At 35.0% G+C, this 24754-nt stretch overlaps 1 protein-coding gene and 1 long non-coding RNA gene across 2 annotated transcripts in view; both read left to right on the forward strand.

The window, feature by feature from the left end:
- Positions 1-7595, forward strand: part of LOC110455601 — a 33669-nt gene extending 26074 nt beyond the window's left edge. The window contains exons 2-5 of the mRNA XM_021505807.1: positions 4815-4901; positions 5376-5568; positions 5917-6053; positions 6225-7595. Of these exons, the coding sequence (XP_021361482.1) occupies positions 4856-4901; positions 5376-5568; positions 5917-6053; positions 6225-6349 (501 nt within the window). The 5' untranslated portion in view covers positions 4815-4855 and the 3' untranslated portion in view covers positions 6350-7595. The remainder of the gene's footprint in view (positions 1-4814; positions 4902-5375; positions 5569-5916; positions 6054-6224) is intronic.
- An 11189-nt stretch (positions 7596-18784) lies between these two features.
- On the forward strand, positions 18785-23259 carry LOC110455602. Its single transcript, XR_002463468.1, has 3 exons — positions 18785-18873; positions 21960-22160; positions 22832-23259. It is a non-coding gene; the product is annotated as an uncharacterized LOC110455602 (long non-coding RNA).
- Positions 23260-24754: the final 1495 nt, after the last annotated feature.

Here is a 24754-nt window from a genome sequence, read left to right on the forward strand (position 1 = left end):
CTGTACCTAATATAAGCACACCATTATATCTACCTAATACTATTCCACCACTATATATATACCTAATATAATCACACCATTATATCTACCGAATATTATTCACCATTATATATGTACCTTAAATAATCACACCATTATATCTACCTAATATTATTCACCATTACATATGTACCTAATATTCTCACACCATTATATCTACCTAATATTATTCCACCATTATATATGTACCTAATATAATCACACCATTATATCTACCTAATATTATTCCACTATTATATATGTACCTAATACAATCACACCATTATATCTACCTAATATTATTCCAACATTATATATGTACCTAATATAATCACACCATTATATCTACCTAATATTATTCCATCACTATATATGTACTTATCTAATTCCACAACTAAATCGCTTCTTTTAGATGAACGTAACAAACTCAAATAAGATAGCACAATTATCACCAGGAAATAGATACAGTAATCATAAACTGGTAATAAATACAGTAATTATAACCTGGTAATAGATACAGTTTTATAATCATGTAACATATACAGTAATTATCAGTTGGTTATAGATACAGCAAAAATAAGCTGGTTATAGATACAGTAATTATAGCTAGGAAATAGATACAGTAATTATAACCTGGTAATAGATACAGTTTTACAATCATGTAACATATACAGTAATTATCAGCTGGTTATAGATACAGCAAAAATAAGCTGGTTATAGATACAGTAATTATAGCCAGGTAATAGGTACAGTAATTATCAGCTGGTAATAGATACAGTAATCATAAATTGGTAACAGATACAGTAATTATAGCCAAGTAAAAGATACAGTAAATATAATCAAGTAATACATACAGTAATTATAGCCAGGTAATAGATACAGTAATTATAATCTGGTTATAGATACAGTAATTATAGCCAAGTAATAGATACAGTAATTATAATCTGGTTATAGATACAGTAATTATAGCCAGATAATAGATACAGTAAATATTTCCACTCAATATATTTCTCTTTTACAAAAAAAGGAAAGAAAATTACATCTAGCAAAGTATATAACTTAGATAACACACGATCCCTGTTTTACATATTCTAATTGTTACAGAATTCCACGGGACCGAACTATGAAGTCGGATACCACAGTGAGACGGACAAAGTAAAGCGCAACACGTTTATGAGTTAATATTGAAATAATGTCCTAAACACTAACATAGAATCAGTGAGGATACGATCTTTTCTTTACAATTTTCAAACCAGCAAATGAATCATTGTGCAAGACATGGTATAAAGTTCACAGCATAAACTTCCAACTCCTTACAGAGCTAATTATATATTATAAGTTCAGAAACGCTATAAATATTCATTACGTTTAAGTACAGAACACGAGTTCCAAAAGCATATCAATTCCATTAAACAACCATCAGCGACATTATTAATAATATAAAACAGGTTAAAATCACAACCTTTATCATTTTGTGACAATGATATCAGCTCAAGGGCCAGATAAAAGGTCGCGCCAAGGACGATGAAGGGTAGCATATTCCAAATTTATCATATTTTACCAGTGATATTTAAGAAATTATCTATTTAGAAAAAAACATTCAACAATTCTAGCACTGCCCAACCACGTACTCATTTACAGCTAAGTAGACTGGAACAAGCGGAGTAAAGTATCTTGTTCAAATATAGAACACAGTGCCGTGACGTGACTCGAACTCGTAACCCTTCAGTCACGAGCCCGGCGTCCTACCACTAGACTATCGTGCCTTCCTTCAGTCACGGGCCCGGCGTCCTACCACTAGCCTATTGTGCCTCCCTTCAGTCACGGGCCCAGCGTCCTCCCACTAGACTATCGTGCCTTCCTTCAGTCACGGGCCCGGCGTCCTACCACTAGCCTATTGTGCCTCCCTTCAGTCACGGGCCCAGCGTCCTACCACTAGACTATCGTGCCTTCCTTCAGTCACGGGCCCGGCGTCCTACCACTAGACTATCGTGCCTCCCTTCAGTCACGAGCCAGGCGTCCTACCACTAGACTATCGTGCCTCCCTTCAGTCACGGGCCCGGCGTCCTACCACTAGTCTATTGTGCCTCCCTTCAGTCACGGGCCCAGCGTCCTACCACTAGACTATCGTGCCTTCCTTCAGTCACGAGCCCGGCGTCCTACCACTAGACTATCGTGCCTCCTGAATGAGTAGGATGAGTCTGTACATCTTTTCTACATACACTAAGGTATGATATATAGAGGATCTGCAACGAGTGTTCATGTAATATTGAATTTATTGACGAGTTTATTAATTTCATATGAAATTAATAAACGAATTTAATAAATTCGATATTACATGAACACGAGTGTTAGATTCTATTTATTATATAATTCGAGAAACACTCTTTTTCTTGACAGTCTCCTCTATATAAATCGTACCGATGGCGGACGTAAAACCTATCAATCAATCAACCTGACGAAAGGACGCATTACATGCATTTTGTTTGGAGCTCGCTGCGCCACAAAACATAGTTCAGAAACTACTTCCCGTGAACCCTTTCAATGAACAAACAATTATTTAGGTTTTCTTCATTAAGCAATGCTATAATAATTATCATAACAACATTAATATTTTTTTATACGAAAACCATTCAACGAATTGGCGTTTACGAAAATATCAGTGACGTCACATATTTGGCACAACGGCGCATGCACTGTCAAGGTAAAGGTCATCACAATACACATCGAAGTCTGCACTTTTCAAAAGTTTACAGTGAATGGAATGATTGTCACTCTCTATAACACAAGCGCATTTCTTTGGAGAGTGTTGTTGGTGAATGTGAACCTCGATGTTTCCGCCTGTCACTGAGCCAGAAAATATACTCTGGAATCCGTCATGAAACTGGAACACTGATGAAGTTGACCAGTTACACGTGGTTGATTGTGTGTATGTCGGAGAAGTTCAAGTGGAATTTGAACATGCAAGTGTTGAATTTGTGTGAAACTAACACTCGTGTTTATATAATATTGAATTTATTTCACTCGTTTCTTTTATTTTATTCTCCCAGTGAATATGACCTGTTTCCCACGGTGGCACGACTCATTTGTATGTTTGTTGTACGTGTGCTATATCGTTTTTTATTGAACGGCAATATTGCACGGAAATAGCCTATATTATATAATAATCTATTAAATAACAAAACCGAACTCATAAGATAAAAGTATAGCACAGTGATAACATTATCAGAGAAAAGTGTTGTTAGAGATACCTTAACGAGTGACGGTTGTTTTTGTCACTCTAACAAGTGTTATTTGTACCTCTGTACCTTTTGAAGATTAGCTATCAAAAGTGAGATAAAATTGGCAGCTGAACAAATATTTCTCTCTCCTTTATGTATACAAGATATGTGTGTCATTTCTACTTAACGACAGACACACATATTGTGATAAGTATATTCCATATGGACACACAAGCTGACCTCTGCTTCGTGAATCACCCTTTTCTATATCATAATTAGGGACTGTGTTAAAGAAGTTGTTTAAGTGTGACACTCTCAGTATCTTGTCAGCTGGTGTTCTAAAGAGTGACGTAATTTCGATGTGATCCGTGACGTAATTAAACTGAAAAAGATCAGCAGCAGAATATCTCTATAAAACACAACTGACATTGCCTCGTTTAAATAACCAATTACAATCAAATTTGCTGTGCAGCTTTTGCATACCCTTTGTTTAAGTTTGCCTTTGACAAAATACTTTCTTCGCTCCTTCCAAATTTGTTTTAGATTTATTTCGATATTTAGAAAAGCTACTATATCTATTTTTACTTTCGAGTTGTAATTGATTATTATAATAGACTTCCCGTGAAAGCGATGGTAGAAAAGTGTCGATCGTTAATCAGGTTTGGGGAACATGGCAAGCGTCGGATCTGACTTAAAATCCTTGATTACAAGTTCAAGTTCTTAATTACTTTGAGTCTTTCGACTCATCAGTTACAAGTAACAAATGTGCAATATTTGCAGTGCAATATACAAAATAACATTACACAACGTTTGGAGAGTGCAACGCACCTTTTTGTTATAATTGGGTTCTTCTCTCGAATTTGCAAATTTAATTTATTTCCCTAAGTTTGTTATTTCTTTTGTATTTTTCACACACCTCGTAGTCCTATCAATTTAAATATGCTTGGCTTTTTAATGTAAAAAGTTTTCAAAAATCGCTCACTATTTTGAGGGAAAATAATTTTGACCTTTTAAATGCGTAATCACTCTTGGTGCTAATCCTTGTTGTGACCTATCACACTGTGATAGCATTCATGTTATCACAACTGTTTCTGTGTTTGATGCAATGTTTATCATTGACAAAATTCACGTAGTTATAAGCTAACACACATCATTTACCTTTGTTAGTTTATTTACTGGAAGGGTATAACATTCTACGAAACATCAGCTGTTATATTGTAAATGTCAACAATATACTGGGTGTTATTCCTTTGGGCAAAGTTCACTCTCAGTAATTGCTTAGAATGGTCATTATTTTCTTTATAAAACAGAATTCTGAATCCTTTAGAAATATTATACGGCTTTCATGTTTGGTGTTAAAAATATTAGATTTTAAGAGAACACGACGTGTCGTTAAGAATATTGACAGATCTGCTGATTTCGATAATCACATTGTTTCTACTACACACCTCGTTCTACGAAGTCTGGTATTAAGTTTTTGTTTCGATTCTCCATTAAATAGTATATAACGTCCGTGATACTGCGAGATAACAGTAGACGTTGTACCTTACGTATCTTATTTAATCATCAACTAAGGCATTTGGCGTCAATACGTGTTACACAAACAAACACACAAGATGATCGCCGGGATTCTCTCAGTCTTCGTTGGGGTTTGTCTTTTAGGTAAGTAAGACCAGCAGTGCTAGCATAATAGGTACTAACCTCGTATGTCAATACATCCATATTTAAATCGATTATGATATGGGTGTATTCACAGACGGGGCTTGTACCTGTGCTAGCATCCAAACATCTCGGTAAATTGGGTCGGCGATGCAATATAGAGTGCTGTTTCGGGTTAAAATCCCCCTCTTTTATCATGATCTGAAAACTAATTAATAAAATTATTACAAATATTCAAATCTAATGAAAATTCTGTAAAAGTTTTTTTTTTATATGAAATGATAATGATATTGCCAAGTATTATAAGCTTCTGTCAAGATATGTACAGTTTATCTTATAATTTTTACTCATATCTGTTTTGTTTTCTTGCCTTTAATAACGTAATGGAAAACAAAGCGGCATCATTTAAAAAAATGGAAATGTTATCAACCTTATTTAACAAAGAAAATCAGTGCTGGACCCGTTTTTAATCTACAGTGTACGGGACGTCTGGATTTGAGTGCTGCATAGCCCATTATGGAGATCCTCTAGTCCAGGACAATGACGCGATGTGGTGTGCGGATTACTGCTGTCACGTGCCCACCATGTACTACTGTTGTGATGATATACTTCTCCAGGCGGACAGCTCGGACCGAGAGGGTACATGCGCCGACTACTTTCACCAGCATATGTGAGAGCAAACATTTATATATATGTACATTGTATATGCTATTCAATATTTCAGAAAAACTATGTAGCATACAAACAAATCTTTATTTAGATATCATAATTGCTTTTCATATGAAATGTGAACGAAGTATAACTTATCTCTAAGTTTAAAAGTTTAAAAAGTGGGGGGAGGGGGGATGATAAAAAAGGACATAAAATATACTTGTTGAGAACTGATCAAGAAATTAAGTAAGACATAAATGTAAACTGTGCCAGGAAGTAACAGGTAAGTTTAGAGTGGGCGACGCCAGTCCCTACCCCCCGTGTTAGTATGTTGGTAGTATCTAATTGTTACTGTGGTGTGTTACAGTTGGGTACCTATCCTTATCGCAATTGCTTGTGCCGCAGCGATCATTGCCTGTTGCTGCTGCTGCTATTGCTGTTGTTGTAGACAGGGCCAAAGAGGCGGTGGCACCGTTTTCATCCCCAACACCGGATCTGCTCCGAGTAAGTTGATTTTCTGATAAGCACTTTTTATATATCCCCTATGAATGAAGGGAGACATATTATTTTAGCATTGGTTTTCCTTCTTCTTGTTTTTCTTGTTCTAACAATATCCTGTCCGGGCCATAACTTTTGTTTAAATTGTTAAACATTATTGTGTTTTGTACCCAACAGATGTGACGGTAGTGAACTCGTCAACAAACAGTATGCAGAGCTCTACCAACAGTATGCCGAGCATGTATGTGCCACCTCCAACGGACCCCTACCGCGCAGGATACGAACAGGGCAAACAGTACTGAACCAGCAATACACTTCACATGTGATCTTATCGACCTGCCACTAACACTCTGTGATATCTTATATAATTTAAACACTTTTTATTTCGAAAATACAGATCCAACATGACTTAGTACGATTGAAATGATTTGACAACAACATAGTTTGTTTCCGAGATATCAGGCGGTAGGGCGAAACGTTTTATTTTAAAGAGTTTTATTCAAAAGCATTTCAATTGACATGAATATAAAGCTGTGTATTGATCAATTTTTGAAAGAGGGCCAAGCATCTTGTATTTAAAATGATCACCAAATCCAAGATGGCTGCCATTTTTAAATCTAGCAATACATAATGTGTGACAAAGTTATTGTGAATCAGGGGATGTTGAAAAGTAACTACTATAACATCGATGGGCTGATTTTGCTTATCATGGGCGCCAGGGCTTTTTTATGAGTAAGAACGTAAGCAAGTTCCAAACAACGTTGTCAGGTAGGTTTTGTCTTAAACATTTTAACGGAACCTAAGATTGTTTTAAGGCTTATATATCCCGTTTAAATTTGATAAGATCGGCTCACGTATTAATTAAGAGTTGTGAAAACGGTTAGTATTGGATTCCAATCTACCAGCCACTGTTCATGATTGCGTAAAGGAAACCGCATTTATGTTGGTTTATTTTACTGATGAAAGTGGATTCTGTCTAGTTCTTTATTTAACGTGACCAAGTAAGAGGTAATTGTGGGAACTAATGTATTACCTTAAATGGAACAAAAAGCAGACAGCGAGATAATTTTGCATGGAATAATCAAAGTTAGAGAATGCTGAGTATTCAAAATATTTACCTTTTGCTTCTAGTAAATATATAGAGCAACGGTTTTATCAATGTTAAATGCAGACTATTTTTATTTATTTTATTTCTTTTTTTCGCAATTTTATAAAATATACCAAAATGCGAAATCAATAATTACCTGATGATTGAAAGGGTAATTGTTTCCCTTTAATCGTAGCGTAAATTGCTTCGATGTACATGTAGATCAGTTTTGTTGAATTAATCAGATATGTTTTAAATCATACCATTTTTTTTTACATGTGCAGATATTTTAAAGTGCCATTTAGTGCATCAATTCGTATGATTTGATTAGTATTATTAATATTCAATAACAGCTTGTTGAATGCTTCTCACTTTCCAGTTTGAGCATTAAATTGTTAGGATTAATAGTCGTGTATGTGTGTTTATTTTAGTGTAATTATAATAAAATCCTCTATTCTTTCTATATGTTTTGCTGTTCTTTGTTGTGTTTTGTCTCTGAGTTACTTCCCTTGAAGAGGTATTATCTACCATTATAGGCATATCCACCAGTAGAAATTCTTCTTTTACATAAAGAAATGTATACAGGTGTTGAATAAACGAAGGTTTTTCATTGGTCATTGATATATGCTAATTTATTAATGTTCACAGGTAAAGGCCAATGTTGAGGTCACGACATGCAAGGAGACAATCCAATTTAGATACTGCCTGTTTGTAGATGATTTTAATATGCAAGGGAGATAAACGTTATATGTTTTCTAATACTTGTTTCGTATAGTCTGTTTCATGTTAGTTTTTCAAACTTGCTCCTAAAATGAACTTGTTGGAATTTATTTCTGCCACTTAAATTAAAATTTTAATACAAACATCAACAACACATATATAATTCATCATGTTAGTTTTTCAAACTTGCTCCTAAAATGAACTTGTTGGAATTTATTTCTGCCACTTAAATTAAAATTTTAATACAAACATCAACAACACATATATAATTCATCATGTTAGTTTTTCAAACTTGCTCCTAAAATGAACTTGTTGGAATTTATTTCTGCCACTTAAATTAAAATTTTAATACAAACATCAACAACACATATATAATTCATCATGTTAGTTTTTCAAACTTGCTCCTAAAATGAACTTGTTGGAATTTATTTCTGCCACTTAAATTAAAATTTTAATACAAACATCAACAACACATATATAATTCATCATGAATAGTAATCAGGTCAAGTACACTCTGCTGATTGAGCTTTATAGCTATAAAGACCTATGGTAGCAGTGTACAGTAGCGTACGGTGGCCATTGTGATACTTTTATAAATCAATAACCCCTGTAATAATACACATGTATCAAAATTAAAAAAAGAAAAATCAGCACTAAAATTGGCATATACATGATGAAGTGGACTATGTGGGCTTTATAATTTAAAAAAAAAATGAATATTTACAAATCTGTCTATACAACAAAAGCTCGCTTTTCCATGTAACCTTTTTTTTTTATAGAAACCTGAGTATTTCTGTTACCGAGTAGGCGACATTTAATTTCAGACAGGTTTTAAGGAAAAAATGACTACTTGCTGGGGTCAAATTAAAAATCATTATATTTTGCATTTTTTTGGTGTGTTTTGATGTGTTAACCATGGTTTTCACAAGTCCCAAATCTGGGAAAAACAGTTTTTGAAAAGAAAAATCAGTCTTCTAAACAAAATGTATTCAAAATATAGTTTATAAATATACATGTAGATATATTGAATCCAGGTTGAACCCACTATCCACGTTTATCCGAGACATGCCCTTCATTTTTAGGATCAAGCCATTTCTACCGTACTTAGCTACCTATATAGCTATATTACATTGTAGTTGTATTGAGCTATATTTTTCAGATTTAAATGTTTATTTTCATTTTTCATGAATGTAAAATTTCCATTTTTTTTTTGTTACATCATTACTTTTTAAAAAGAATATTTATATTTAAAGTCTCTTGTAATGATACAATCCTCTTTTAAAAGCGACTTTGCCGTTTTCCTTAAAAACGAAAATAACATGAAAACAGCTCAAAAAGCTATTTCAGATAGGTTAATGGAGCTAATATAGGTCTTTACAGCTATATAGCTCAATCGGTAGAGTGTACTGAACCTGGTAATTATGCATACATAATTGAGAGAATTCACCTTTGTAAACAAACATTTTTAAAAACGAACTATAGTGGGAAGGGAGGTAACGCGTACAGATTTGCAGTGCAACAATATAAAAATCCCTGTCAGTCTCAAACGGTTCTATATATCAATATGAAACTTGCGACAACAATAAACCATAACACATGATTTCGTATCATTGCTAGACTTTCTCCGACCATGCTCTTTATTGTAAACCAGTACAAAGAATATGCCGGTAACCAACGTCCTGAAGTTCGGTTGACTGCAAGTATTAGTGTCGTTAGTTAATTTATGGGAATGATAACGGACGAAACAAAACATGAATATAAAGAATAATATGTAAAGTTTACCCAGTGCCTTTCAAAACAAGATGTCATTGAAAGAATATATTAAATGCGATGTAAATGCACCAGCTTACCGGTCTCGCCAAAAGCATACAAAGTGTCATGACATAAACGGAAGTTAGGCAGTTTTCTTCCTTGCTATGCCATCTAGCGACAGGTGATATGCCTATACCATACGATGCCATTCATTTACAATTCCTGGATAGCAAGAGTAGGTCGGCTTTGAAAAGGTTCCTAATTTGACCCCATGATTCACTATTTCCTTACTTTTAATTTGTTTTCAACACTAGAACAACTGTAAGTTTAAAGGATCGTGGCAATATTTGTTTTAATACATCTGTAGCAAACGACTCAAACAAATATTCTTGAATACTGACAGTGGTAGGCCTATGATGTATTTAAAATTTATGTAGATATACGAAGATAGAAATTACCTGTTTGAACAAAATAAAAAGGTTGTAGATGCAGAAAGTCAAATATATGTAGACAGTAGAATAGTGGAAAACAGCGAGAATGGAAAGGTGTTTAAAAAGCCCTTTATAACGTTATAAAACAACTTTAGACTACAACAGAAGACTTATGGCGAAACTAGTATTTCATTTAATTTATACCAGAATAAATTCCAGCTACAAGGCTACGGCCGACCTTAGGGACTAATAGTCAACCCCATTGTTACGTAAAATAAAAACCAATTAGAAATGAATAAAAACACATTTTAAAAATCACATTGAAAATTTTGATGTAGGAAGCTACGCACCGTATGGCCATTTTGTCCATTCAGGACGAGTCATTGGTACTACAAATGAATGAAAACTCACATCAAAATTGTTCCGAAACATATGTGGAAGTGCTGGTTTAGGGAAAGGTGCATATAGCATTCTTAAATACCTTACAAATATACAACATTTAGCCTCAGCATTCCAGTTTATCATGTCATTATTGCATATTGATATTGTATTTCCTATAATAAAACCAACAAATGAATACCGAAGTGTCAACAAAACCATAATTTGGACTTAAAATCGATAAAACTAGGGCAATATGAACAAGGGAAAGATCAACACGGATACGTTTGAAAAAATGCAAGAAACTGCATGTTTCCTTTAAAGATCCTGATGGCGACCATAAAACGTCTTCATCAACCTGCATCTTTGGAAAACCTGTGTTGCAATCGACATATATCACTGAAACATGTAAAAATATATTCATTTGTTTAAAGATGTCTTTATTTGCCTTAAAAAAAAATATGTAAATATTAAAGAACGATAAATATATAACTACAAACACAAATCAGGTCTGTTGGGACGATATTACCACTGCCAAACTAAGCATTATTTGTGTGTGTAATTAGGGTGTCTCTTTCACTGCCCAAACTAAGTAGTGTTTGTGTGTGTAACTAGGGTGTCTCTATCACTGCCCGAAATCGGCATTGTTTGTATGTGTAATTAGGGTGACTCTATCACTGTCAAACTAAGTAGTGCTTGTGTGTGTAATTAGGGTGACTCTATCACAGTCAAACTAAGTAGTGTTTGTGTGTGTAATAATAGTGTCTCTATCACTGCCCAAACTAAGCTTTATTTGTGTGTGTAATTAGGATGTCTCTATCACTGCCCAAACTAAGCATTGTTTCTGTGTGTAATTAGGGTGTCTCTATCACTGCCCAAACTGAGTAGTGTTTGTGTGTGTAATTAGGGTGTCTCTATCACTGCCCAAACTAAGTAGTGTTTGGGTGGGTAATTAGGGTGTCTCTATCACTGCCCAAACTAAGTATTGTTTGTGTGTGTAATTAGGGTGACTCTATCACTGCCTAAACTAAGTAGTGTTTGTGTGTGTTATTAGGGTGTCTCTATCACTGCCCAAACTAAGTAGTGTTTGTGTGTGTTATTAGGGTGTCTCTATCCCTGCCCAAACTAAGTAGTGTTTGTGTGTGTAATTAGGGTGTCTCTATCACTGCCCAAACTGAGTAGTGTTTGTGTGTGTTATTAGGGTGACTCTATCACTGTCAAACTAAGAATTGTTTGTGAATGTAATTAGGGTGTCTCTATCACTGCCAAACTAAGTAGTGTTTGTGTGTGTAATTAGGGTGTCTCCATCACTGCCCAAAATAAGCAGTGTTTGTGTGTGTAATAAGGGTGTCTCTATCATTGCCAAACTAAGGATTGTTTCCGTGTGTAATTAGAGTGTCTCTATCACTACCAAACTAAGTAGTGTTTGTGTGTGTAATTAGGGTGTCTCTATCACTGCCCAAACTAAGTAGTGTTTGTGTGTGTAATTAGGGTGACTCTATCACTGTCAAACTAAGAATTGTTTGTGAATGTAATTAGGGTGTCTCTATCACTGCCAAACTAGGTAGTGTTTGTGTGTGTAATTAGGGTGTCTCTATCACTGCCAAACTAAGTAGTGTTTGTGTGTGTAATTAGGGTGTCTCCATCACTGCCCAAAATAAGTAGTGTTTGTGTGTGTAATAAGGGTGTCTCTATCATTGCCAAACTAAGTAGTGTTTCCGTGTGTAATTAGAGTGTCTCTATCACTACCAAACTAAGTAGTGTTTGTATGTGTGATTAGGGTGTCTCTATCACTGCCTAAACTAAGTAGTGTTTTTATGTGTTATTAGGGTGTCTCTATCACAGCCCAAACTAAGTAGTGTTTTTATGTGTAATAAGGGTGTCTCTCTCACTGCCCAAACTAAGCAGTGTTTGTGTGTGTAATAAGAGTGTCTCTATCACTACCAATCTAAGTAGTGTTTGTGTGTTTAATTAGGGTGTCTCAATCACGCCCAAACTAAGTAGTGTTTGTATGTGTGATTAGGGTGTCTCTAGCACTGCCCAAACTAAGTAGTGTTTTTATGTGTAATAAGGGTGTCTCTCTCACTGCCCAAACTAAGCATTGTTTGAGTGTGTAATAAGGGTGTCTCTATCATTGCCAAACTAAGTAGTGTTTGTTTGTGTAATTAGGGTGTCTCTCTCACTGCCCAAACTAAGCATTGTTTGTGTGTGTCATAAGCGTGTCTCTATCACTGTCCAAACTAAGTATTGTTTGTGTGTGTAATAAGGGTGTCTCTATAACTGCCCAAACTAAGTATTGTTTCTATGTGTAATTAGGGTGTCTCTCTCACTGCCCAAACTAAGCATTGTTTGTGTGCGTAATAAGGGTGTCTCTATAACTGCCCAAACTAAGTATTGTTTCTGTGCGTAATTAGGGTGTCTCTATTACTACCCAAACTAAGCCTTGTTTGTGTGTGTAATAAGAGTGTCTCTATCACTACCAAGCTAAGTAGTGTTTGTGTGTTTAATTAGGGTGTCTCAATCACGCCCAAACTAAGTAGTGTTTGTGTGTGTAATTTGGGTGTCTCTATCACTGCCTAAACTAAGTAGTGTTTGTATGTGTTATTAGGGTGTCTCTATCACTGCCCAAACTAAGCATTGTTTGTGTGCGTAATAAGGGTGTCTCTATCACTGCCCAAACTAAGGATTGCTTGCGTGTGTAATTAGGGTGTCTCAATCACTGCCAAAAACTAAGCATTGTTTGTGTGTGTCATAAGCGTGTCTCTATCACTGTCCAAACTGTTTGTGTGTGTAATTAGGGTGACTCTATCACTGCCTAAACTAAGTAGTGTTTGTATGTGTAATAAGAGTGTCTCTATCTAATTAGGGTGTCTCTATCACTGCCAAAAACTAAGCATTGTTTGTGTGTGTCATAAGCGTGTCTCTATCACTGTCCAAACTAAGGTTTGTGTGTGTAATAAGGGTGTCTCTATCACTGCCCAAACTAAGGATTGCTTGCGTGTGTAATTAGGGTGTCTCTATTACTACCCAAACTAAGCCTTGTTTGTGTGTGTAATAAGGGTGTCTCTATCACTGCCCAAACTAAGGATTGCTTGCGTGTGTAATTAGGGTGTCTCTATTACTACCCAAACTAAGCCTTGTTTGTGTGTGTAATAAGGGTGTCTCTATCATTGCCAAACTAAGTAGTGTTTCCGTGTGTAATTAGAGTGTTTCTATCACTACCAAACTAAGTAGCCAAACTAAGTAGTGTTTGTGTGTGATATTAGGGTGTCTCTATCACTGCCAAAAACTAAGCATTGTTTGTGTGTGTCATAAGCGTGTCTCTATCACTGTCCAAACTGTTTGTGTGTGTAATTAGGGTGACTCTATCACTGCCTAAACTAAGTAGTGTTTATATGTGTTATTAGGGTGTCTCTATCACTGCCCAAACTAAGCAGTGTTTGTGTGTGTAATTAGGGTGTCTCTATTACTACCCAAACTAAGCCTTGTTTGTGTGTGTAATAAGGGTGTCTCTATCACTGCCCAAACTAAGCATTGTTTGTGTGCGTAATAAGGGTGTCTCTATCACTGCCCAAACTAAGTCGTGTTTGTGTGTGTAATTTGGGTGTCTCTATCACACCCCAAACTAAGCATTGTTTGTGTGCGTAATAAGGGTGTCTCTATCACTGCCCAAACTAAGCATTGTTTGTGTGTGTCATAAGCGTGTCTCTATCACTGTCCAAACTACTCTATCACTGTCCAAACTAAGTAGTGTTTGTGTGTGATATTAGGGTGTCTCTATCACTGCCAAAAACTAAGCATTGTTTGTGTGTGTAATTTGGGTGTCTCTATCACTGTCCAAACTGTTTGTGTGTGTAATTAGGGTGACTCTATCACTGCCCAGACTAAGTAGTGTTTGTGTGTGTAATTAGGGTGTCTCTATCACTACCAAACTAAGTAGCCAAACTAAGTAGTGTTTGTGTGTTTAATTTGGGTGTCTCTATCACTGCCCAAACTAAGGATTGCTTGCGTGTGTAATTAGGGTGTCTCTATTACTACCCAAACTAAGCCTTGTTTGTGTGTGTAATAAGGGTGTCTCTATCACTGCCCAAACTAAGGATTGCTTGCGTGTGTAATTAGGGTGTCTCTATCACTGCCCAAACTAAGGATTGCTTGCGTGTGTAATTAGGGTGTCTCAATCACTGCCAAAAACTAAGCATTGTTTGTGTGTGTATAAGAGTGTCTCTATCACTGTCCAAACTAAGCATTGTTTGTGTGTGTAATAAGAGTGTCTCTATCACTGTCCAAACTAAGGATTGTTTCCGTGTGTAATTAGGGTGACTCTATCACTGCCCAAACTAAGTAGTGTTTGTGTGTGTAATTTGGGTGTCTCTATCACTGCCCAAACTAAGCATTGTTTGTGTGTGTAATAAGGGTGTCTCTATCACTGCCCAAACTAAGTATTGCTTGCGTGTGTAATTAGGGTGTCTCTATCACTGCCAAAAACTAAGCATTGTTTGTGTGTGTAATTTGGGTGTCTCTATCACTGCCCAAACTAAGCATTGTTTGTGTGTGTAATAAGCGTGTCTCTATCACTGTCCAAACTAAGTATTGTTTCTGTGTGTAATAAGAGTGTCTCTATCACTGTCCAAACTAAGTATTGTTTGTGTGTGTAATAAGGGTGTCTCTATCACTCCCCAAACTAAGTATTGCTTGCGTGTGTAATTAGGGTGTCTTATTGTTTCTGTGTGTAATTAGGGTGTCTCTATCACTGCCCAAACTAAGCATTGTTTGTGTGTGTAATAAGCGTGTCTCTATCACTGTCCAAACTAAGTATTGTTTGTGTGTGTAATAAGTGTGTCTCTATCACTGTCCAAACTAAGCATTGTTTGTGTATGTAATTAGGTTGGCTCTTCCACTGCTCAAAACATGTATTGTTTGTGTATGGATTATAGTGGCTCTATTACTGGCCAAACTAAGCATTGTTTGTGTATGTAATTAGGTTGGCTCTTCCGCTGCTCAAAGCATGTATTGTTTGTGTATGGATTATAGTGGCTCTATTATTGGCCAAACTAAGTATTGTTTGTGTGTGTAATAAGAGTGTCTCTATCACTGTCCAAACTAAGTATTGTTTGTGTGTGTAATTAGGGTGTATCTACCACTGCCGAAACTAAGTAGTGTTTGTGTATGTAATTAGGTTGGCTCTTCCACTGCTCAAAGCATGTATTGTTTGTGTATGGATTATAGTGGCTCTATTACTGGCCAAACTAAGCATTGTTTGTGTGTGTAATTAGGGTGGCTCTACCACTGCCCAAACTTTACTTTTCTCTGTCATAACAATGATTTGCCTGCTTGTTTAACATCCAGCGTGTGGCATTTTGCTGTCGATTGTTTGTTATACCGCATAATCAAATGTCTGCAAGACCACCTAGGCTTCCAGAGGACATTGTTATTCTCAATTTCATGGAGTAGGACGCTCATCTCCGCAACATCATAAATAAAGCAAGGTCCACACTCCGGTTCTTACGATTGAATCAGCGATTGTGGTCTTCGTTACTTAAGTTAACAGCTTACAAGTCGCAAGTAATTAAGATCCGTCCTGGAACATGGCTCAACAATATGGGGTCTGTACGTACCGGTAACACAACATACATTCTTAGGGACGGATACTACGTCGCGCTGCCTGGTTCATAACATCTGGTTTCCAGAGGAAGAGCTGCGTGACATCAATGCCGGATGCCCTAAAACTGCCATCACCTAGGAATTGCAGACTGGATCATCGACTTGTCCTCTTCTATAAAATTGTGAAGGGACCAGTGGCTTTACATACCTGTAATGATATCAGCTCAAGGGCCAGATAAAAGGTCACGCCAAGGACAATGAAGGCTAGGATATTTGTAGCATTCATAGCCTCCGTATTTCTGCTCCGATTTAAATAAAGCGACGATTGAATGAGTGGGGTGTTTCTTGCATCTTTGCTACATACACTAAGGTATTATATGTTTTATAAGACACCAAAACACATTTAAGGTATCAAGATAAAAATATAGCACAGTAGGATTGAATGACATGATATTTTATCACACGCGTAAAATTGTTTTATTCAGAGACAAGTGTTGTTAGAGATAACAAGTGTCATTTGTACCTCTGTACCTTTTGAAGATTATCTATCAAAAGTGAGATAAAATAGGCAGCTGAACAAATATTTCTCTCTCCTTTATGTATACAAGATATGTGTGTCATTTTTACCCAACGACAGACACTCATATTGTAATAAGTATATTCCGTATGGGCGCACAAGGTGACCTCTGCTTCGAGAATCACACTTTCCAATATAGCATAATTAGGGACTGTGTTAAAGAAGTTGTTTAAGTGTGACACTCTCAGTATCTTGTCAGCTGGTGTTCTAAAGAGTGACGTAATTTCGATGTGATCCGTGACGTAATTAAACTGAAAAAGATCAGCAGCAGAATATCTCTAAAAACATAACTGACATTGCCTCGTTTAAATAACCAATTACAAACAAATTTGCTGTGCAGCTTTTGCATACCCTTTGTTTAAGTTTGCCTTTGACACAATACTTTCTTTGCTCCTTCCAAATGTGTTTTAGATTTATTTCGATAATTAGAAAAGCTACTATATCTATTTTTACTTTCGAAATGTAGTTGATTATTATAATAGACTTCCCGTGAAAGCGATGGTAGAAAAGTGTCGATCGTTATTCAGGTTTGGGGAACATGGCAAGCGTCGGATCCGACTTAAAATGCTTGATTACAAGTTCAAGTTCTTAATTACTTTGAGTCTTTCGACTCATCAGTTACAAGTAACAAATGTGCAATATTTGCAGTGCAATATACAAAATAACATTACACAACGTTTGGAGAGTGCAACGCACCTTTTTATTATAATTGGGTTCTTCTCTCGAATTTGCAAATTTTATTTATTTCCCTAAGTTTGTTATTTCTTTTGTATTTTTCACACTCCTCGTAGTCCTATCAATTTAAATATGCTTGGCTTTCTGATGTAAAAAGATTTCAAAAATCGCTCACTATTTTGAGGGAAAATAATGTTGACCTTTTAAGCGCGACGGAATAGACTCCGTTAGTTAAACGAATCAGAGCATATTTTATCTCACAATAACCACATTTTATTAGAAGAACTGACGAAATAATTACCACTAGTTCTTAAGTGTTCGCTAGGAGGAACTGCATGTATTTCATTGTGTGTAATCGCTCTTGGTGCTAATCCTTGTTGTGACACATCACACTGTGTTAGCATTCATGTTATCACAACTGCTTCTGTGTTTGATGCAATGTTTATCATTGACAAAATTCATGTAGTTATAAGCTAACACACATCATTTACCTTTGTTAGTTTATTTACTGGTAGGGTATTACATTCTACGAAACATCAGCTGTTATGTTGTAAGTGTCAACAATATACTGGGTGTTATTCCTTGGTCAAAGTTCATATATCAGTGATTAATTAGAATGGTCATTATTTAAGGAATGATTTTTATTTTTTCAACATTTATGAAGTCATAACAACAATGGGTTTATGGACATATTGATTGAATCGCGTTAGCGATTCATGTAAAATATGTCCAAAATCCCATTGTTGTTATGACCTCATAAATGTTGAAAAAATAAATATCATTCCTTATATTTACATTGACGAATCCTTTCAGTGGATCGCTATAACAACGAATAAAACAAATAAACAGGGTTTGTTCCTGCTTATACACGGGTACAACGCAGTGGCGAGAACAGTGTTTTTTTCGCGGGGAAATGTGACACTATCGTGAGAGATCTTAGCAACTATCAACAACAATAACACAACAAAATGTAGTTCCATATTCAATGTTTATTTGTAGCACAGGACGCGTGAATACGTGGATATTTCACAAAGCACAGTTCAATAATATTTTAAGATGTAAGAATTAAGAATCTAGGTCGGTCGTTCCGAGTGAGTAGTTTTTGTGGTGTATTACTACGCAGTGTGATCAGGTTACTATCAGTTCCCACGTGCTGAGATTCTATGAACACCTGTGTTATGCATTTATGAATGTAATTTTTGTCAATGGGTCTAAGCATACAGAATGTAAATATTTTCCGTGTAAAACGGAATTCTGAATCCTTTAGAAATATTATACTGCTTTCATGTTTAGTGTTAAAATATTAGGTTTTAAGAGAACACAACGTAGCGTTAAGAATATTGATAAATCTGCTGATTTCGATAATCACATTGTTTCTACTACACACCTCGTTCTAGGAAGACTGGTTATAAGGAAGTTTTTGTTTCGATTCTCCATTAAATAGTAGATAACGTCCGTGATACTGCGAGAAAACAGTAGACGTTGTACCTTACGTATCTTATTTAATCATCAACTAAGGCATTTGGGGTCAATACGTGTTACACAAACAAACACACAAGATGATCGCCGGGATTCTCTCAGTCTTCGTTGGGGTTTGTCTTTTAGGTAAGAAAGACCAGCAGCGTGCTAGCATCACATGTACTAACCTCGTCTGTGAATACACCCATAATATAATTGATTATATTATGACACCCATAATATAATTGATTATATTATAGGTGTATTGACAGACGAGGCTAGTACCTGTGCTAATTTCCGTTGTATCAATTGTACAATTTCCGTTGTATCATCTGAAAAATAGTTAACAAAAATATTATATATATTTAAATTTGATCTAATTCTTTTGTAAAAGTGCTTGTTTTTATATGAAATGATAATGATAGAATGTTTTAGTTGTGGTATGCGTCGTTTATACTGCCAAGTATTATAAATGGTTCCTTTTGTCAAGACATATACAGTTTATCTTGTAATTTTTACTCATGTCAGTTTTGTTTTCTGGCTTGTAATAACGAAAAAGAAAACAATTTGAAGCACAAGTGCCTTTAGGGTTTTTTAGTTTTTTTGTTGCACGTATTTACCTTGTCACGACCAGCGAGGTGGGTCATCACGGATGGTCTGTTGTGACTGTACACAACGAGTCAGTTTTATCAACTACATCCGTTCATAATGGATTTGCCAAATTAGCCTAAAGCATGTGCCAAATCCTTGACGCCCTACGTAATGTTTTCATAACATGTCTACTTGCATATAGTCCAAATGTTTTCCCAAAATATATTTTGCACATATATTTACAATCAAATTTACCAACCCATAAAGGAATAGCCTAATTTATAGTATACACGTACTGAATTAACCGTGATAACGAACAACTCTATCTGGTTTTAAGTTAAAAGGTATACGAACCGCTGTAGAATTGTTTATTAAATACAGTGTAGTCATAATTTCCCTCCCAAAATCAAAATTAAATTTAATATGAATACAAGCTTGCCTCAAGCAGATTTTGAAAACAAACCTGTTCATGCAATTTTTATTTTTGTATATATATTTATATGTAATGTTGTGTATAGTGTATCTCCACCCCGGGACTTGTTTATTTTGTCATATTTTGTCTTCCATGTATCTCATGTATCAAATTGATTAAACTGTGGGTACATGGCATACATGGAAGTAACATTTTATATAATACATCCAAATTTGTTTCTGATAATATACTCTATATTTATTTACTTACCTTTATTGAGAAAAATTCTTCTACTGTTGTGTAATGATATTGAACTTAATCCAGGTCCTCTGCTCAATCTCCAAATTTCTCATCTTAATGTTAGATCAATTAGAAATGAATTAGAGATAATAGACAATGAGCTCTCTAAAAATGATGTTTCACAGAAACACATCTTAACCCATTAATACCAGAGAGTAACCTTACTTTAGAGAGTTTTTTCATGATTTCTATAGAAGGAATGGAACTATGGAATTGTTATATAGCGTAGAAGAATTTTGGAATGTAATGAAATTGAAATGATTGGTCAGAAGTTACAGTTGATAACCATAAGTTACTCATAGGTTGCATCTAAGACCTAAATATACTGTTGAATACTGGAGGAAATTAGATGAGATGTTTGATAAAGTTTTTGATGATAATGTTACTGATGTAATTATAACTGGGGATATTAATGTAGATATGTTAACCCTTCAGCCACACTCTCATCTAGGCCAATTATTAACAAGGTGTAATCTAACTAATTTAATCAATGAACCCACTAGAATCACACCTACTTCTTCTTCTTCTATAGACGTTGTTCTAACTAACAATAATAATTCAATAAGGGACATCATTGTTTTTGCTCCTATTTGTAGCGATCATTGTCTTATTAACTTTAGTATATCATAATCAGTGTATAAACTAACTGCATGTAAGAAAACAATATTTGAATATGATGGTGCTTACATTGATAGGATCAATGATACTATAAGTAATATTAACTGGACCTCTATTTCCCGAAATAACGATATAAATGAATTTAGTTATGTTCTTGTTGAAATATGGATTCATCATATCTATTGCAAATACCAAAAAGCATTTAAAAGGAAAAATATATTAAAATCATTGAAATAATGAATTTCAAGAAAAAATCTTTTAAATATATATCAGACATATATTTTACCTATTTTGGAATATGCATATGTCTTTGGGATAATTGCACAGATCAATTTAAACAGCTACTAGAGTATCTTCATTTGAAAGCTGCAAGGATTATAACGGGATTGCGCAGTGGTACCTCCTATAAAACAAATATAAAAACTTCCTTCGTAATCTCTCTTTGGTAGGCATCAAAAACATAAAATGATATTAATGTTTTAGATACTTCATGGCATGTCTCCACAACACTTGAAAAATATTGTACATTCATTTTGATATCGCCCTGAAAAAGAAAGATATCCACTAAGGATGACTCGATATGATAATATTCCTATATGTAGAACAGCAAGCTATTATAGCAGCTATTTTCCTAGTACAATTAGGGAATTCGATTCTCTTACTCTGAATTTTGACTTATCCAATGAAAATTCTCTTGCACAATTAAAAAAACTCCTTTTTAATAACAATAAAACAGCATATGATACAACAAATACCTTTGTAAACGATGGTTGTCGAACTATAAATATTATTATGTGCCAGCTTAGAAATTTAGCCAGCAACCTGAACTCTGACCTATATCGTGATCATTTGAGAGATTCCCCGACATGTCATTGTAACCTCGGAGATGAAACAGCGGAACACTTCTTCCGTATATGTCCAATGTTCAACGAATCAAGATCAAAACTCAGAAATCAACTTAATAATCCTATTATTTCCCATGATCATTTTAATAGCAGAACCTTATTACACGGTTGTCATGATTGTGATCAAGAAACAAATTCATATGTATTACAATGTAATTCAGAATACATTACAGAAACTGGCAAATTTGATATAAGTACTTAAAATTTGTTCAATGGGTCGGGGAGATAAACTATATTTATTATTTATATGTTTTGTTGAAATAACTGTACCATACCGGAATTGTTTTGCAATGAAATTTGTTGAAATGAAATAGAAAACAAAGCAGCAGCATTTTAAAAAAAAATTGGTTATCAACCAAATTGAACAAAGAAAATTAGTGCTTGACTCGTTGGTTTCTAATCTACAGTGTCCGGGACGGCTGGAGGTGAGTGCTGCATAGCCCTTAACGGAGATCCTCTGGTCCCGGACAACGACGCGATGTGGTGCGGGATTACTGCTGTCACGAGCCCACTAACATGACTAAGTACCACTGCTGTGATGATATACTTCTCCAGGCGGACAGCTCGAACCGAGAGGCTATATGCGCCGACTACTTTTACCAGCCTGTGTGAGTGCAAACATGTATATATTTATATGCTGTTCAATTTAAAAACAACAGCAGTAATTTTATTTTTATAAAAAGTTTATTTAAATATGCTTTTTATATATCCCCTTTGAATGAAGGAAGAAGTATCATTTTAGCATTGGTTTTCCTTCTTCTGTTTTTTTTTTTTTTGTATTCCAACAATTTCTATTCCGGGCCGTAACTTTTGTTTGAAGGACTCGCACAACTAAACCATTTACTTTATGCTATTACCAAACATTTTAGCTAATAACTTTAAAATTTGAAGTTCAACAACAGTGACAACTGTCTAGATTCATTAAAACATACCTTGCAAAGGCTTCGAATTACTTTTTTGGTAGGTTTAGTGGCATATTGGAGTGTCACAGCGTCGTTGACAACCGGACGTTTCGAGCAAAACCGGTGACCCAAAACAGAAACGCCCCAGACATTTTGCCCCTGTGCAAATCCGCACAAACACATGTATATATATATCAAAAGTATACATTTTTCAAAAGTTAATTACATGAACATTTCATTTATCTAAACTTTCTCAGTGTCCCAGTAATTAGCTCATTTTATATAGGAACTACAAACGTATGAAACACTTGTTGATTGACTGATTTAGTTGTGTGAGTCATTAAGTGTTAAACATTATTGTGTTTTGTACCCAACAGATGTGACGGTAGTGAACTCGTCAACAAACAGTATGCAGAGCTCTACCAACAGTATGCCGAGCATGTATGAGGCACCTCCAACGGACCCCTACCGCGCGGGATACGACCAGGACAAGCACTACTGAACCAGCAATACACTTCACATGTGCCCTTATCGACACGCCACTAACACTCTTTGATATTTTATATAAGCTAAACACTTTTTATTTCGAAAATACAGATCCAACATGACTAAACATGATTGAAATGATTTGACAACAACATAGTTTGTTTCCGAGATGTCAGGGGGAAGGGCGAAACGCTTTTTGTTAAAGAGTTTTATTTAAAAGCATTTCAATTGACATGAATATAAAGGTGTCTACTGATCAATGTTTGAAAAAGGGCCAAAAATTGTTGAATGCTTCTCACTTTTCAATTTGAGCATTAAATTTTACGATTAATGGTCGTGTATATGTGTTTATTTTAGTGTAATTATAAAGCAAATCCTCCATTCTATCTACGTAGTTTTTGCTGTTCTTTGTTGTGTTTTGTCTCTGAATTACTTTCATAAAAAGGTACCCATAATCCATATGATGCCATTCATTTACAATTACTGGTTAGCAAGAGTGGGTCGGCTTTGAAAAGGTTCCTTTTTTTAAATACTCGAAAAACTGTAATTTTAAAGAGTCGTGGCGAGATTTGTTTAATACATCCGCAGAAAAATGACTTAAATATTTCCGATAACTGACAGTGGTAGGCCTAATGGTGTATTTTAAATTTATGGTGCCCTTAACCTTACTGAGCTATCAGATAAAAACATTATTCCTATTACAAACAAACCTGTAGATATACAACGATAGAAAGCACCTGTTTCAACAAAACAGCCGAGACTAATAACCGGGACTAATAATCACCAAATAGAAATAAGAAAACACATTTTAAAAATCACATAGAAAATGTTGATGTAGGAAGCAACGCATCAATCGTGAAATTCAGGTATCACTGTTATCGAATTCATTCAGTTAGATTATTTTCATAATTCCATAGTCTGTTGTGATGCATTCTGATATATTAAGTTACGTTTGTATTATCCAATGCTAGTGTTTGTGTGCTGTGTAAACTATTTTAAAAGTTTGCTTAACTACTAGTTGATATTGGATGAAAATTGTTTACAAATATAAAAATCATCGAAAACCTATTGGCGTGTTACACTAACATTTTTGTGGTTAACTTTTGAGTTTTAGATCTTTCATGCACTCCGTATGTTACATTTAACTATAGTAGTATACTGTCCCATAGAGTAACGCTTCCCTATGATTGTACCTGTACAGCTGAGGTCAGCAGTAGTGGTGTTGCGGGGACGGGTTTTTCTCGTCGGTGCACCAGCTATGAGCCAACTAGACTCACCCTGTAGAAGCAAATATTTCCATACGATCTCTATCTATACATTTGTTTTTTTTTGTGTGTTTTTTTATCTTTCTATAATGTAGTATAGCTTTATTTTAATGTGACTTCTCTGTTTGTTTGAGTAACTGTTTTCGTATTATTCTTTATAATTCCTCTTTATTAAAACTATGGTACACCATAATTTATTTTATGTAAGTATTATAAGCAGTAATGAAATCGAGAACATGTTTTATTAGCATGAACGCAGAGCTATATTTACCAGATCTAATATAATCATTTATTTGTAATCAGTGGTGATAAGAATTGTTATATAAATAAAAAAATAAATGTTTACACACCATATTGTGTTGTTGGTACTTAGAAAAATACAATTCTATTAAAAAAAATGGCTTTGATACCTATGATAATGATATGCACACCATGTCACGAGCAAACATAATGTGTTTTATTGTAGTTAAATGCATTTAGTTCTGGCATCGCCATAATTCTAAAGTTTAAGTGATGATGAGTTCTGATATAGTTACGTTTGACTCGAAT

Source organism: Mizuhopecten yessoensis, unplaced genomic scaffold (genome assembly GCF_002113885.1).
Source record: "Mizuhopecten yessoensis strain PY_sf001 unplaced genomic scaffold, ASM211388v2 scaffold8323, whole genome shotgun sequence".
NCBI classification, from domain to species: domain Eukaryota; kingdom Metazoa; phylum Mollusca; class Bivalvia; order Pectinida; family Pectinidae; genus Mizuhopecten; species Mizuhopecten yessoensis.